This window comes from Grammomys surdaster, unplaced genomic scaffold (genome assembly GCF_004785775.1).
Source record: "Grammomys surdaster isolate TR1022 unplaced genomic scaffold, NIH_TR_1.0 125216, whole genome shotgun sequence".
Lineage (NCBI taxonomy): Eukaryota > Metazoa > Chordata > Mammalia > Rodentia > Muridae > Grammomys > Grammomys surdaster.
The window spans coordinates 694,173-712,000 of record NW_021620106.1 but is presented as its reverse complement, the minus strand read 5'-3'; the positions used below and the strand labels follow the sequence as shown (position 1 = coordinate 712,000).

Genomic DNA, 17,828 nt, shown 5'->3' with positions numbered 1-17,828 from the left:
TCTCTCTCTCTCTCTCTCTCTCTCTCTCTCTCTCTCTCTCTCTCTCTCTCTCTCTCTCGTTTTTTGTTTTTTTTCGAGACAGGGTTTCTCTGTGTAGCCCTGGCTGTCCTGGAACTCACTCTGTAGACCAGGCTGGCCTGGAACTCAGAAATCCACCTGCCTCTGCCTCCCGAGTGCTGGGATTAAAGGCGTGCGCCACCATTGCCCAGCTGAATATATTATTGTTAAAGCGAGATCCATATTCATGTTTTGAACCTCTAATTTTTAAATTGAGGCAAGAGAATTCCAAGTGTGAGGTCAGTTTGGACTACATATAAAGACTTTGTTACCAAGTAACTGACCTGAAAATAAGTTGAAGATTACCTGACACACATAGATTGCTTTCACTTCCTCTTGTTCTCTTCTCCCCTCTCCCATTTCTGCTCCTTCCTGTTCCTCTTCTTCCCTTTCCTTTGTTTGGTCCCCTTTACCCAGTCCTAAATTTAGTCGTGTACAGATTGACAAATCCTTTACAGAACCCTTTGTATTTGAGTGGAATATGTAGTATGAGGTTGACGTCTCCTTATGGGCATGCCCATTTATAAGTAATTTCAGCTTCTGAGAACAGCAGGGAAAACCCTAATCATATATAATACTAGACAAGCAGGATTTATATTTATGCAGTAATGGCTACAATTTTGGTGAGCAATTTGGATAAATAACCACCAATTCTGGTCCTGTTTCTTTGTGAACTGAAACTGTGGTTTCTTTGTAAACAGTCCATAAGCATTTAGAAGTATATATATGAGCGGGTTGATCTTTAGATTTATATAGTGTTATGATTAAGTGTAATGATAGAAGATAATTTTGGAACCAATATATTATTTTTTTATTTTAAAAAGTCATGTGTACAGTAGGTGTTGTGGCTTATGCCTGCAATCCTAGCACTGTAGAGGCTGAGACAGGAAGATCACCATGAATTCTTGGCCAGTCTGCAGTACCTAATTAATCAGGTTAGCCTGGGCCATAGAGTGGGGCCTTACCTCAAAAAATCTTACACACAAGATAAAAGATGTGTGTACATACCTAATACAAATCAATACTGGTTTTCAACACTTGGTATTGCTTTTTTCTACATACATAGCTGTGATAAAAGTTTATTTATAAATTAGGCTCAACAAAACACAACCAAGAATATTATAAAGTATAATAGTTACAACAATATACTTTAATAAAATTGCCATTAGTGCCTTATTAAGTAATATTAATTTTACTTAAACTCAAACGTTGTGATACCAAGAAAGTAGAGGGTATTTCTAAGTGACTGACAGAGGGAATGGGAGCTTGGACACAAGGATGAATTACGTCCCTGCAGAGTAGAGGAAGACACGATACTATTGTGCCATTCAGAAACGACTTGTTTCTTGAATTCTCAATATAATATTTTCAGACTGACTCACAGTGCGAAGTAAAACTGTGTATAAGAGGGACTGTTGTATTGTTAGAAGCTTGCCCCTCCCGCTGTGGAAAGAAGTACATGGTTAGAAGTTACAGCTTTGACTTTGTGAGCATAATGATTGCGGTACTGTTTGATAAGTGACCACACCACCATCTTCTCATGACATACTACCATAGTCTAATGTGTCGAAAATACTTAAAAAAGTAAGAAGGGCAATTGAGTACCATTTTATGTAATCTATTAGTCTTTTGGTACAAAAAAGTTTTTCTCTTTTTTTTTAAAATAATTTCGACTATATTTCAAGAATGATTTTTTTGTGTTGCTTTTTAAACTGTGTGTGAGTGTGAGAGTTGTGTGGCTTCCAAAGTGCACATATGGTAATTGCAGGACAACTTTCACGAGTTCTTTTTTCTACTTGGTTGAGGCAGGGTCTCTTAGTTGTTTCTGCTGTGCTCTTCTCTACTTTTCAACATTCTCTCTCATGTCAACTATAGGATTACTAGGACTACAGGTGTAGGACAGCATATCCAGCTTTGTGAGTCTCAGTATTAAAACTTGGATTGTTAGGCTTGACAAGTCAGTGCCTACCTGCTACGACCTGGAATTCAGAACCATTTGCTTCCACCTCCCCAGGGCTGGGATTAAAGTCATGGCTCCATCATCTAGCACATAAGATTTTTTTTTTTTAAACATTGGTTCCAGGGATTTAGTTTAGGTTGTCAGGCTTGTATGGCAAACACTCCATAGCATGGCTAAGGGGACTTTTTTTATTGTAAATACAAGAGAAAGAATGGCCAGAGTCCAGAGCAGAGAGACTTGAACACTGTTGTCAGACTGAGTGTGTCTATCTTCAAGAGAGCGTAGAATAGCAGGGAATAGAGAAAATATAATTATTGGAGGAGAGGGCAGGGAGAGAGAATAGCAGGATTATAAGGATAATGAGTAGCTGGATGGAGTTTAGTTATGGGAGGAGAGAAGGGCTAGGATGCTAGCATTGATTTTGAAATGTGTAACAGGTGCTTGAGGAAACCTGGAGGCCAACATGGGCTTTGATACAAACCACAGATACCACATGTCACTTCAAGCTGAGGTAAGGGAAATTACTCCTTTTGGTAGATTGGAACCAGTTTGAGAAGTTCTGAGGGATGCTGGCTTTTATCTAATTGCCAGAAATCCTGCTATAGTACTGCTTGAGCTCATTTCTGGATATTTCTACTGTGTTTTTGAGTTTGGGGAACTGGAGTTTTCTTTGGACCTGACAAGGCCCAGCTAAGGTAAACTTTTTAAAAAACTTATTGTTGCTGGGTATGGATGCAGAGGTAAATAGATCTCTGAATTTGAGGCTAGCCTGGTCTACATAGTGAATTCTAGGGCAGCCAGAGCTCTATAGTGAGATCCTTGAAATCCTGTTTCGAAAAACAAAGCCAAAAATAAAACAGAAGATGAAGTCTAAGATACTACCTTTTTGTGTCTTTGTAACTAATGTTGGGATAGAATGGTGGCATTTGGCCAAACTCAGAAACTCAGGTCTGTAATCCTAGCTAGTCTGGAGGCTGAGACAGGGGGATTAGAAGTTCAAGGGCTGTCTGGGATACAGAGTTAAATGGAATCCAACCTGGATAGCTTAGTGAGATGGAGTCTCAAAATAAAAACAGACAAACAAACAAACAAACAAACAAACAAAATCAGGCTGGGGATTGTAGCTCAGTAGCTCAGAGTTGCTTGCCCAGTGTGTGTAGTAGCATACCCAGAGGAAAAGTAGCATTAGGTATTTAACTGTGAAAAGGTCTTTGAAAAGAAAGTCGAGATTTGGTTCTCTTGTCAGCTAGTGGTATACAAGAAGTGAACCTAGGGTCTTCAAGATGGCAGGTTGTGCTCTACAGCTGAATTATATCCTAAGCCTAAGTAGCATACATTTCAGAGTGCTCTTTATAACTTTTCTGTTGACAAAATGATGATCTTGAGATTTAAGATAGCCATATTCATTAGGGTAGTGACTGTGGCCTTTGAAGTGTATCCAGCAGTTCCATGGACTCTAAGTATGAAGGGATCATTTCCTTCCTTTGTTTCTGTCTCCTTTCCTCTCCTTCTTTCCTTTCTTTCTCTCTTGGAAAGGTCTTGCTAAAGTTTATATCCTCTTGCCTCAGCCTCCTTAGTGATGTTATTTTAGGTGTGTACACCAATATGGCAAGCTTTAAAAGTTTATTTCCTGTTTATATCATAGCGGAGTATTTGGCCTGTGGCCTTTTCGTGATTGAGGAATTTTAGTTCTTTCTGTCTCACACCACAGTGTCCTCCACTGGATCCTTTGCATTTAGTGAGTTGATAGTAAAGAGTACTAGGAAGGAGGCTAAGAAAAGGGTGTGGGAGTCTGGGTCATTTATGGAGAGGCTGTTTGAGAACGAAATATAAGAACTCTGTTACATGGTTGCAACTTACAGTTCAAGGGAAGTCAGAAATACTATTTTGAATACTAGAAGAAAAAAAGGATTGTGTCTTTTATGCTTATATGTACATATATACACATATATGTCCGTGTGTGTGTATATATATATGTGTGTGTGTGTGTGTGTGTGTGTGTGTGTGTGTGTGTGTGTGTGTAAAGCAGTCCAGGGCAGCCTCGAACTTCTGATGCTCCTGTCTTCTTCTAGAGTGCTAGGATTAAGGTATATGACATCTTGCCATGCCCTGTCTTATTTTCATTAGTGGCTTCCTTTGAGCCTTAATATTATCTTTTATCTCCTTATGTTTTGCTTAATTTTGAATGAGTAAAAATTCATCTATTGCACAAAATATCCTAGTGCATGTAAGTACAGTGGAATACTGAGCCTCCTAAGAGCTTCTGACTGTCCATGCTCATTCAGTCTATCTGCCCACTAGCTAAAGGGAGGACAGACCTTACACTGTCTTTTAAAGGTCAGCACTCAGACTTTCAGACCAATAGAGGAACACATTCCAATGAGAAGGCAAAGTTCTCTTTGCCTTCTGCCCACTTAAGATTAAAGTTGGAGAGTCAGCGAAAGTCTTTTAGTTCATTTCAGCTACTGTAGGATCAACTCCATTTTTTTTCTTTCTTCTTCTCTCTATTGTATACCAGTACAAAATTCTTCTCCATGAGTATTCTTTCTCATGGAGCCCCCATGTGTTGGTAAAGTATTAAATGTATTTTTTATTTATTTAGCACAAAATAATGCTATAGTTCAGTGCTGTTGTGTGTAGTGTAATAAACTGGGTTCTCCACCCATCCCCTGTCCTCACACCCCCACCCCATTTTTGGAGACAGGATCTTGTTATGGAGGCTAGCCTGGCCTCAGCTCCTGTCTGTCTTTCTCAGCTTCCTGAATGCTGGAATCAGCAACACTACCATGTTCAGCTGCTCCCTGCTTTCATTGCTTTCCTTCCAATATATTGTCTGTCTTCGATGCCTAGTGTCCTTCAGCTTTTTAAATTGTTGAAAGGTTCATTTCAGATATAGGTCATTGTCCAATAATTTCATTTAATATCTTTTTTATTTCCTTATTCATTTGTTTATTATGTTATTTGTTTATGAGACAGGAATTTTCTGTGTAGAGCTCATTGCTGTCCTGGAACTTACTCTGTAGATCAGGCAGTCTTCTGAAATCAGAGATTCATAGATACATCTGCTTGTTTCCTGAGTTTGGGTATTAAACAGGTGTGTCACCGCCACCCAGTTATTTAATTTCTTTTATGGTATTGTTTCTTGGGTGCTGAGCTTCCTAGGATACTGCATTAGTTTGTCAGGGCTGTGTGTGTGTGTGTGTGTGTGTGTGTGTGTGTGTATCCTACATGTGTGCTGATGTGGTAAATAACAACAAAAACCATACTCAGATTGCTTGTTACTTGGTAGGTATTTGTTAACTGAAGTTTTGTTGTTTTTTTAAATATTTTTATTGCAAGCCTTTAATCCCAGCACTTAGGAGTTAGAAAGAAACAGGGGGATCTCTGAGCTTGAAGCTCTAGCCTGGTCTACATAGTGAGTTCCAGGACAGCCAAGGCTACACAGAGAAACCCTGTCTCTAAAAGCTGCCTCATCCTCAAAACGAAACCAAACCAAATCAAACCACAAAACAAAAACAAACAAAACCCCCCCAAAATTCCCAAAACTTTATCCATAGTCCCAATATCATGAAGATACTTTCCATCTTATCCCATAGAAGCTTTACTTTTTGCTTTTAGGCCTGCCAGGAATTTACTTTGTTTTTGATGGTGCTATTTCTTCCTCTGCTGCTCTGCATTGTCACGTTTTTAATATATTGTATATGTGTTGCTCTTTGCCCCAAAGGCTCATGTCTTGGAAGCTTGGTCTTCAGTGGAAGATGGTGAGACCATTAAGAGGGAGGGATAGCCTGTTTGGTAGTTACTGGTCTCAGTCTGACTCTTGCCTCCTATCCCAGTGTGATTTTTTTTAGTTTCTCCTATATTAAATACCATCTTCCATGATGTTCCACAGCCAAAGGTGCCTCTACTAGAGGCTGGCACCACCCATGTTATGTTAGACTTGTTTCTGAGACTATAAGCTGAGCTTTATACAAGTGCCCAGCTCAGGGCTGGGGATGTCCTCCATGGGTTAGATTCCTAGCCACAAACTGGGTCTGGTGGCACACAGCTATAGTCTTGGCCTACTTCAGCTACATAAAATTCAAGATTAGCCTGTTATATGTGACCCTGTGTCAGAAAATTGTTATTATTGTGTTTGTATTGTTTCTGTGTGCGGGGGTATACATACTTGTGTATGTGGAGGTTAGAGAACATCAGGAGTTTTTTTCTTATCCATCTCCACTTGTAGACAGAGTTCACTGTGTAGACTAGTCTCAGTGAGTGTGTCTCTCTCTCTCTCTCTCTCTCTCTCTCTCTCTCTCTCTCTCTCTCTCTCTCTCGTTTTTTTTTCTCTGTGTAGTTCTGGCTGTCCTGGAACTCACTCTGTAGACCAGGCTGGCCTCGAACTCAGAAATCCGCCTGCCTCTGCCTCCCAAGTGCTGGGATTAAAGGTGTGCGCCACCACTGCCCGGCTAGACTAGTCTTAAAGTCGGAGATTCTGTTGGCTCTGCCTTCCTGGAGCTGGGATTAAAAGCGTGGGTTTTGGGAGCAAAGGCAAATTGTCTTCTTGACCTCCTTATGTGCCTTGGTACTCATGCATCCTCACATACAAATAAGTGTAATTAGTAAAATAAAAACAAAAAGTAGGTACGGTAATAGCAAAGGAAAGAAGGTATAAGTTGACATGCTTTGAAAGGCTTTAATATGTATAGTGATGCTGGTGTGTTTATGAGACACAGCAGACACTGTTAGGCCACCAGATTTTGTTTCTTTTGTCTTTTTGCTTGTGTTTCTGGTATTCTTGCTTCTCTTAGCTTCCTTAGCACCAGCCTCTTTTATAAGTGAGTTATTTTCCCTGGTTCTCATTTTTATTACCTTTTAAAAAGTAAGGAAAGTGAGTGATTACTTTTAAAAAAGTGATTACTTTTAAAAGTGAGGAAAGGTCGTTTAAACTAGCTTTTTTTTTGGGGGGGGGGGTTGTTTTTTGTTTGGAGACAGTTTCTCTGCGTAGAAACTTAACCCTGTAGACCAGGCTGGCCTTGAACTCACAGAGATCCAGCAGTGTGCGCCACCACTGCCCAGCTAACTCAAGTGTTCTTAAAAAGTTTTTTTCAGATGTTTTTTTTATTTATTTATTTATTTATTTATTTATTTATTTTTATTCACTTAAGATTTTTATTATTTAAGGTGTGTGTGTGTGTGTGTGTATGTATATGGATGCTGTGTCTTCATGCAACCAGAGGAAGGAATCATATACCACAATAGATGGTTATGAGCCACTGTATGGATGCTGGGAATTGAGTTCATGACCCGAGTCAGAGCAGCCAATGCTTTTAACCACTGAGCCATCTCCCAGCACTTAGTTATTTTCAAAAGCTCATGTTTAGAAGATTTATTTTATGAAGTATATATGTGTGCCAGTTGCTTGCCATGCTCTCAAAGGTCTGAAAAAAGAGTGTTGGATTCTCTGAAACTGGAATTAAAGATGTTTGTGAGCTGTCATGTGGGGGCTGGGAATTGAACCCAGATTCTTTGCAAGAACAGGTGTTCTTACTGTCTTTTCAGTCCTCTTCTGTAGATAGTTTTAGTTAGAAAGAACTTTTGGCTAGGATAAGTATAGGTATCTGAATGTTATTTATTAACTTTTTTTTTGTTAGAGAAAGGAAGGAAGGGAAAAAGGAAGGAAGGAAAGATAAAGCATAATAAATAGAAAGGTTGTTTTAACAATATGCTTTCTTTTCAAAACCTTGAGTGATAATTGTCCAGAATTATAAGATTGATTTTTTTACAACTGAGATAAAATTAAATAATGCCTGCAAAGGTTGATCACAACAGAAATGTAGCTGCTGTGTCATTCTCATCTCTGGTTTCAGCCCACACAGCCAGTCTTCAGCAAACTTGCTCTGTGTATCACATGGCTAACAGCAGGAGATATCTAGTGTAGATTATTCTTGCTGGAGAAAAAGATTTAAATGTATGTGGCAGCCTGGTGCTTGTTTGTAGACCCATTTATATTCAGTCATAACTGAACCTAAGTCACCTGCCTAGTTCCTGTAAGTAAGTTTGGTTTTGAACTTGGTATTGCGAAGGTATTTAATGTGTCTTAATGTGCTGTGTTCATATGTTTGCATTGTTTTTATATTTAAGGGAAAGGCTGTCTAAAATAGTGGGAAAAAGAGCTACTACTTGTTTTAGAAGCTAGCTAGAAGTAAAATGGAATATCTTTTACTCTCTATCAGTAAGTTGTTTGATGTAGGAGTTTAGCTGGTTTAACAGGCAGCCTCAGCTATTCCAGTAATCATGGGTTTTTTCTTTATTGATAATCCCGTGATGTTCAGAACAAATGGCTGTGAATAGAACTCTGCCAACCCTGGAAATTTCATCAGTTCATAATAGTACAGCTGTTGTCCTTGTGTTGTATAGGGAGAGATACCTAGGGATGGAAGGTTAACATTCTTCGAAGGGATATTGCTTAAGATAGGATCCCTCTAAGTTGTCTATTGCCATTTGTAAGTCTCTGCCAACAAAGCAGGAGAAATTTAGATATGACTAAGGAATGTTAAAGCCAGTGAAAAAAGGTGGTAGCTGATTCTTTCTCTTGTGAGAGCCTTGCTTAGTGATTGATTTTACTTAGAATGAAATACCTTATTTATGGAAGACAAGCTGTTTTGGTTAAATAAATTAAAAAACCACATGGTCAAAACAGAATTAAGATTCAACTTGATATGTAATAAGTCTCTGAAACAAATAAGTTGAAAATAAATCTGGGAAATAAACTTATAGTTTAATAGCCAAAAGTTTGCCAGGCAAGCTGAAAAAAAAAAGATTTGATTTTTTAATATGAATGCATGATGATGCTGGATATATTCAGCTTGTCAGATTACAAGAATCCATTTTGGTAACCACATTCTCCATAATGACACTAGCAGCTTAGTGTCAGTTTCAGAATCCTGTGCATTTAAACCAGCCATGAAACATGCAGTGGGTTCGGAGGGAGGAATGGAGAAAGAAAGTATTGGTCACCAGCTATCTACATTCCTGTTGTAGCATTGGAATCCCCTAGTGTTATCAAAAGAATTTTACTGACTATCAAGAACAGATGGTCTTCCTTCCTTCCTTCCTTCCTTCCTTTTTTTCTTTTTTTTTTGTTTTTGATTTTGAGACACTGGCCATTTGTAAACTAGAGTGGCAGTTTCACATCAGACAAATGAGTGCAGTTTTGAGAGAACTTCTGAAACCAAGCAAAGTGACATACTTGTAATTTCTGCACTGAGGCAAGTGGGTCTCTTGTTAGTTCAAGGCCAGCCTGGTTTACAGGCGAGTAGAGCTATGCACTGAGACCCTGTCTCAAAACAAAACAAAACAAAAACAAAAGTGGCCCAGACTACTATTTATTGTAATTAGATATAAATATTTTTATTCTATATAGACCTTGCCCCCCAAAATACTTTAAGTCAGTAATCTCAGACTTTGTGAGTTATCTAAGGTAAACCACCACAGCAGGTGTTTATGATCTCATCCTGTGTTGTTATTTATTATTTATGAGCACACAGCTATTAATAGTAAACAGAAGAGTAAAAGGACCAAGATTCTCTTGAATCATGTCACAGAGTTTTCTGTTCCCTTACTTTACCTGTTTTTATTAAGACCTTAGTAACCAGATTTCACCCCAGACATGTGATCAAAAGGAAAGATCAAAGGTCCAAATTGCTATACTGGACAACATGTGTTCTTAACTGCCTGCTTAGACCATAGGGGGCTTGTTTTCTGACAGTGAGGTATCAAGTCTCTGTTGATGTTGTTAGCTAGAGCAGGGTGGAGTGTCTTAAGCTCCAGGAAGATTGGTTCAGGAGTGCACTGAGCTCATTTTTTAGTTCCTTTCTTCATCAAAGCTTTTGCCTTATAGTAAGCCATGTAACTGAGAATACTTTTTTATAAAGCTTTTGATTCGGAGAGTAATTAATTTTTTAAATTTTATTTTGCCATGTATGTCGATACATACCTTTAATCTCAACTTGGGAGACAAAGGCAAAGAAGCATTGAGTTTGAGGTCCGCCTGGTCTAAATAGTGAGTCTCATGATAGCCAGGGCTATACAGAGAAGGGGAGAGAGGGAGAGGGAGAGAGGGAGAGAGAGAGAGAATATGAATCCATGACTCATTCCCCTTAATGATTATCCAATACAAATAGCCCTGAAATCACATACACACAAACATCACTAAACAGAGTCAGCAGGTTAAATTTGGTTATTTATGTATATATGTATTATAAACAATAATAAGGAAAAAGAGACCATCAATTTAAAAGGAAGTGTTGGGGAAACATGAGATGGGCTGGAGAGAGGGTACATAGGAGGGGCTCAAGGAAAGAAAGGCAAGGAAAGAATAAATTTTAATTTTTGTTTGTTTTGTATTGTTTCAGTTTTTGGTTTGGGTAGTTTTTGTTTTGTGTGTGTGTTTTTTTTTCTTCCTCTGAGATGAATGGATGGTTGGTTGATAGGTTGGTATTTCCTTCCCCTGAGACAAGGTTTCTCTGCATAGCCCTGGCTATCATGAGACTCACTATTTAGACCAGGATTCATATTCTCTCTCTCTCCCTCTCTCCCTCTGTCCTTCTCCCTCTCCCTCTCTTCCCTTCTCTGTATAGCCCTGCCTGTCCTGGAACTCACTCTGTAGACCAGGCTGGCCTCAAACTCAGAAATCCGCCTGCCTCTGCCTCCCAAGTGCTGGGATTCAAAGGCGAGTCCTGGAAGTCTTCTGTAGATTAGGCTAGCCTAGAACTCACAGAGATTACCTGGGATTAAAGACATGGGCCACAAAACTAGGAGAGACTCCAAAGGTGATTTACTCAAGGCTCAGCATCAAATTAAACCACTATATATGCCAGACTCATGTTTTTTCAATTCTGCCTTTTACTCATAAATCTATTTTAAATTAACTTTATTATCTATATAGATTGATCAATAAATGGCCAGTGAGAAATAACTTTTAAAGATAGATTTTTTCCTCATTCACAAAGATAAATTTTTTCTTTAATTTTGTTTCCTGTCTTTATTTTTGATTTGGATGTTTTAAGACATCTCAGTCCTCTGTCTCACCTTCCTATGAGTTAGGATTGCCAGCATATAGTAAGAAGCTTAGCTGACAATTTTTTTTTTTGAGACAGGGTTTATAATAAGGTTTTTAATAATAAGGCTTTTATCTTCTTGAGGTCTTGATATGAAAACAAGACTGTGTTGTGTTGAATCTTCCTTTTTTCCCCCCCAACAGTCTCATTGTAGCCTTAGATGTCCCAGAGCTCCTATGCTGAGCTGACCAGACTGACCTTGAACTCACAGAGCTCCACCTCCCTCTACCTCCCAAGCCCTGGGATTAAAGGCAGGCTTGGTCCAGTGTAGTACCTTTTTGTTCATAAAACATAAAACAACATCGAGGCATAATTTATTGTTAAATAACTTCATTCTATAGGTGTAAGGTAAAAAATGTATATGTTATTGTTATAGATACACTTGCAGAACAGTTTGACAGATCTGTTGAGCACCTAAAATATGTGTACATATTTTAGAATAAAAACCTAGAAAATCGATTTCTTTCATTTACAAAATAGTGTGCTTTCTATAGTCATTATTTTCACTTCTAACATAATAGTATAATTTTCCTTATAAAATCATTTTCCACAATTAGTGATTTTGTGTTTGTGTGTTTGAAATACAACTTCTGTATGTAGCCCAGGCTGGTCTAGAATCTGGTCTTCCTGTTTTACCCTTCTGAAATTTGGCTGTGAGCCCTTCTGCATGTGGATAGTTTAGATATTCTTTACATGTCACCACATTTAAACAAAACTATGATGTAGAACGTGCACACAGATGTGGTACTGGAACCCTGTAGTCATAGAATGTAAAGCCTTTGTGCTTTAGCTGCCACTTACTGGGATTATGGATGTGCCATCATGCTATAATACCTCTAAAAGGCTAAGTGTTGAGAATATATAGATGGAAGAAAGCCATGGTGGCACATACCTCTTATCCCAATAGCTGAGAGGCACAGGCAGGAGAGAAGACAGCAGATTTGAGGCCAGTCTGTTCTACTTGAAGAGATCCTGTCTCAAAACAACAAACAAAAAGCAAAGCTAAGGGCTGGGAGAATGGTTCAATGGGTAGAGATCTTGCTATTGAAGCACAGTGACCTAGTTCAGATCCTAAGCACCTATAGAAAAAGCCAAGCTTTTTTCATGGCTGTAACCTTAGCATTTGTTAGCTAGAGTCTGTTTTAAGACAGAGACAGTAGTGGAAGACACCCCCCATCTCCTCTGGTCTGGACAGAGTGTATACACACACACACACACACACACACACACACACACGGGGCGGGGAGGGAGGGAGAGGAGAGAGAGAGGGAGAAAGAGAGAGGGAGAGAGAGAGAGAAGAGAGGAGGAAGAGGAGGAGAAGAGAGGTGGAGGGGGAGAGGAAGATAGGAAAGAGAAACAGTCCTTTTAAATTTATTTTATATGTATGAATGTTTTACTTGCTTAAATGTATGTATGTGTACCATGTGTGTGTGCCTGGTCTGTAGCGGTCAGAAGAGGTTGTATAGAGATCTCTTGGAACTGGAGGTGTGGATGATTGTAAACCATTATATGGGTGCTGTAGAACCCAGTCCTTTATGATGTGAGCACAGCTTATGGTCTTAGTAGTTATGTCATCTCTAGGCCCTAAAGCAGCCCCCCACCCTTTTTTAAGGAGGGCTAGGGGTAGGGGGAAGGATTTTATTTGCAGGTCTATCTAAATTAGCTATTTAAGTCAGGTATACTATTTAAGTCAGGTATAAGTCAGCTTATACTTGGAATTCCACCCAGCCTTTGGGAAGTTGAGGCAAGAGGATTGCTGTGTTTCAGACCAGCCTGAGCTATGTGAGACCATGTCTCTGGTCCTTCAATAAAATAAAAACTAAATTAATTTTTTTGTTGTTTTTCTTTACAAAATATAAAAATATATGGTGTTTTTTGTGTGTATATAGACAAACCTCTAGCCTTTCCCATGGTGATAAAAATGTTTGCTATTTTCTAAGAAGTTAACAATAAGTTGGAAGATCTTGATAGTTTCTGTTTAGTTTAAAACTTTAAGACCCAATGAATTTGAATAGGGTTACTTACAGGAGGTTGCATGAGAGTTAATTTTACATTAGCATGGGCAGTTACCAAAAGCTTCTGCCCTCAAAGCCATTCACTGTGTATAAATCTTGTAGAAGTAAGTAGTGTGGCCTCATGAGAGTTAACAGGTTTAATCTTGTGCATGTCTTCTGCAGGAAGCCACAGCAGATGGGGTGGCGGAGGCTCAGAATAACAGCCTTGTCATGCCTGGAAGACAACACTTTCACAAGACTTTACCCTCTTCTACAGCTCTTTCATTCTTTCTATCCCTTCTTTTTTGATGTTCCCTGAGCCTTGTGGGGTTGATATAGATGCTCTAGGGCCGAGCATGCAGCACTCACTTATTCCCAGCAGTGTGACCTGTATGTGTCTCTGCAGTAATAGCTACCCTTTGAAAAAAGAAACTTCTCTGACTAAATTTTTAGGAAATATATTTAGGCAATTTGTCAGGTGCACAAGTCTATTTATTAAAACAACAGCATTAGCTTCCCACTAGAGCCTATGAGCTCATCTGCCTTAGACCTTAGACGTTTACAGTACCATGTATTCTTATGGAATAGCCCACAAATCTTATAATAGTTAATGCGTCTGTTGCATTGCCTGGTAGTGTAGCATATAGGGAGTCCATAGCTGAATAAGACTGTTGGTTAACTGTTCTTCCCCATCAGCCACCATAGTACCTTTTGGGGATTGTGAAATCCAGCCAGCAGGGAAGAAACTTTCAACTTGATCCCCTCCACCTCCAACCCCTGAACCCAACCTGTGCCCTGTCACCAGGGTTTGGGGTCTTCAGTAGTAGTGTTTCACCAGCTTGTACTCTGGGCACTCAAACTTTTGTGACAGTAGCCTGTATTGTTATGGGAGCTACAGGGCCTTCTTGGCCCATATCTCCTAGAGAAAGCCCACTCTGGCTCTAGGATCTTCATTCAATAATATAATAATATGCCTTTTGGGAATGGTTTTATTTACCCACACACAGGATACTTCCATTCAAAACATTTATTTATTATCAAATCATTTTGTTTTAGAATTTTAATTAGTATGTGATATATGTATGTAGCTGTATGTTTGCTTGGCATACATATAGAGGTCAAAGGACATCTTCATGAAAAGTTGGTTTTCTCCACCTTCATACGGAAATCTGGGGCTCAAACTCAGGTTGTCAGGCTATGTGCAAGTGCATTATTTCTGGAGCCATCTTGGTGGCTGAAACAGTTTTTCATTCTGGCACAGCAGTGCTGAGTGTGGTCATTGTTGACTCAGCTATCTACAAGTGAATGATGAAGCCGGACTCAGCCCAAGATAAGGTTTTATACTTAGTCTTATGATAAGATGGTTTTACTTGCCTGATAATAATACAGTCTTTTTTATAGAAATAATCTGTTCTTGCTGGGCAGTGGTGGCGTATGCCTTTAATCTTAGCACTTGGGAGGCAGAGGCAGGCGGATTTCTGAGTTCGAGGCCAGCCTGGTCTACAGAGTAAATTCGAGGACAGCCAGGGCTACACAGAAACCCTGTCTCAAAAAATCAAAAAAAAAAAAAAAAAAAAGAAAGAAAAGAAAGAAAGAAAATAGAAACAATCTGTTCTTCTATATTCTTTTAAAAACTATTTTGTGACCCAATGTGAAAATAAAATAATAGAAAAGATATTATGAGAGTTTCAAAAGATTCAGCTTAAGGGTTGGAGAGATGGCTCAGTAGTTAAGAGCACTGTCACTTCTTACAGAGGACCCCAATTAGGTTAGGTTCTCAGCACTCACATTTGTAACTAGGGTATCTAACATCTCCTGGCAACCACAGGCAGCAAGCATGCATGTGGTACACATAATATGCATACAGACAGAATACTTATACACATAAAGTAAATAGTTTTCTATAAGACCTGATATGAATGTTGCTGGCTATAACTGAAATAAATAAATGTATGTATGTATTTATGTGTTTATTTATTTATTTATTATTTTGGCAGTGGCTAGGGTTAGGGGCAGTTAATTTCAAGACAGGGTTTCTCTTCGTAGTCCTGGAACTCATGATCTGTAGATCAGGCTGGCCTTGAATTTAGATTCTGGTGCCTCCCTCTGCCTCATGAATGCTGGAATTAAAGGCATGTGCCATTACAGCCTGATTTGTGCTTTATTTTCTGTATTAATAAAGAGAAGCTATGTTTGATTACACATTCCTGTAATCCAAGTATTATGGAGGCTAAGGGAGAAGATTCATTGTGAGTCAGCCTAGCTTGGGCTACATATAACAAGATCCTGTCTCAAATAAGTAAAAAGAACAAAATAACCCTTGACTTTTCTGCCATGGAGAGAGATGAGAATTGTGTAGTCAGCAGTGACTCACCTTGGGTGATTGATTGGTCCTGAGCTTTTATCTTCTCACCATCTAAAAAGCCTTGGCTGGATCTAAAGTTTTATATTTTGGTTCTCGTGAAAACAACTGATGAGAGGCTCTAGAAATGTAATTTCATTTGCAGTGTTCATGTGAGACTTGTCTTTTCCCCTAATAGGCAATCGCAGTGGTACAGAATGGCAGACCTCAGTCTTGTGGATGCATTGACAGAGCCACCTCCAGAAACTGAGGGAGAGATAAAGCGAGACTTCATGGCCGCGCTGGAGGCAGAGCCCTATGATGACATTGTGGGAGAAACTGTGGAGAAAACCGAGTTTATTCCTCTTCTGGATGGTGATGAGAAAAGTGGGAACTCAGAGTCCAAAAAGAAACCATGTTTAGACACTAGCCAGGTTGAAGGTAAGTGTTTAAGCTGAAAGGGGCATTCAGAGTGCAGATTGGGGTCATGACTTGTCACCACGGAGGTTCTGATGTACACTAGTCACCTGAAGTGTCTATCGGAAACCAAGGATAGTCTTAGCACTCAGAAGACAGGACAGGTGGATCTCTGTGAGTCCAGTGGCCAGCCTGGTTCACAGAATGAGTTCTAGGGCATTTAGGGTTATAAAGAGAAACCATGACTTGAAACAAACCAAAAAAGAAAAAGATAGAATCAAATCAAGAAGAAGGGCACATTGCTCAGATTAGTGTTGATGAAGCTGGTGACGACTTACTCCTGGTATCTTCTGTAATTCAGTGTTGATGAAGCTGGTAACGACTTACTCCTAGTGTCTTCTGTAGTGTACATCTACTACCTAACCCGCTTCGTAATTTCCTCTATTAAAATTTCTGCTGTTTCTTTCATTTGAACACGTAACTTTGTGAAATTAAATGCGTTAAATTTGTGCTTATATTCCAGCTCATGTTGGAATCAGAATGTTGGAGTGATCCCAGGTTTGGAGTAAAACACACTTAAATCCTTTAAGGAAGGGCAGCTGTATTAATACTTGGCTGTGGGTTATTTATTTGTTTATTTATTTAATTTTTGGCTGTGGATTTTTATTTCTATATTTAAAAGGGATATTGATTTCGTTTTCTAGTAATTTGTATGTACATGGTTGGTGGTTTGGTATTGTGAGACAGTCTTATACTGCAACTCAAGCTGCCCTGGAAATCATTGTCTACCCCATTTTATTAGCGTCTTCAGCTTCACTCCTTTTGGAGCAGCATTTTAAGTGTGAGTCAGCATGCTGTAGTCTTTTGTTTGGTTTTAGAATTGAAATCATGCAGACTTCAAAAATGAGTTGACTGCCATTGAAGTCTGAGGTAGAAATATTGGAAGTTTGAGGAGAAGTTGATCTGTGTCTAAAATAAAATGAAGCAAAATAAAACAAAGCCCCGCACAATAGATCAGCAGACAGAGCATGAGCTGGGGAAATGTTCCTTAACGTCTGTCTTCTAGAGTAGTTATGTAAGATTGATACTTTTCTTTTTTATTCTTTGATTACATTTATCAATAATTCTATCCGAGCTTAGTTTCTGCCTAGGGATTAGCCAAGCTTACAGTATATGAAGCTCTCTGTGTTGGGTTTGAACCCCATGTAACTAGTTTGGTAGCAACACACCTGTAATCCTAGCACTTGAGGTGAAAACAGAGGATCAGATTTGAAGCTTTCTTTGTCAGGTTCCAAGACTGAGCTACGTGTGACTGAGGAGGAGGGGGATGGAATAGTACTATTCAGGTTGTGTTTCTTTTCCTTTAAGGTAAGTGGTGTGTTCACTGTGCATGTGGAGGCTAGCAGACAGTGTTGGGTGTTGTTTCTCAAGCACCTTTGTGTATGCCATTTTAGAAGGCAAAGGGCAATTTACAGGGGCCATTTTTTTTTTCTTTTCACCTTGTGGATCCTGGAAGTTGAACTCAGGCCATTAAGTTTGATTACAAGTGCCTTTCCTCACTTAGGTGTCTCACTGTACCAGGGCTTGTTATTTTTTATTTTATTTTTTGAGACAGTGTCTTTCACTGAGTAGAAACTGACCAAGTAGGTTAGATGGGTAAGCTTTAGAAATTTGCCTATTCCTGCCTTCCTCCCCTGCCATTTCACATTGGTTCTGGGTGTTTTTCAGGTCCTTACTTGCAAGTTAAGCATTTTTCCACCTGAGATGCCTTCCCAGTCCCCTATTCCTCAGCTGTCTTTTTAGTGTTGATGTGGAAGTGACATAACACTTGTGACTTTCTATAACCAAAGTGGAAAACCTGCTGCCTTTGTGTATACTTTACGGGGAGGCATACACTCTCAGGTGAAGAATTGAGAATATAAGATCTTGTCATAGTCACATAAATATTTGCTCCT

The 17,828-nt window shown here is 39.2% G+C and overlaps 1 protein-coding gene across 4 annotated transcripts in view; it reads left to right on the top strand.

The window, feature by feature from the left end:
• Map4 (microtubule associated protein 4) overlaps window positions 1-17,828 on the top strand; it is a 146,575-nt gene that overhangs the window by 29,224 nt on the left and 99,523 nt on the right. For all 4 annotated transcript variants that reach the window (XM_028785366.1, XM_028785365.1, XM_028785364.1 and 1 more), the window contains exon 2: window positions 15,656-15,897. In XM_028785366.1, the coding sequence (XP_028641199.1) occupies window positions 15,675-15,897 (223 nt within the window). In that variant the 5' untranslated portion in view covers window positions 15,656-15,674. The remainder of the gene's footprint in view (window positions 1-15,655; window positions 15,898-17,828) is intronic.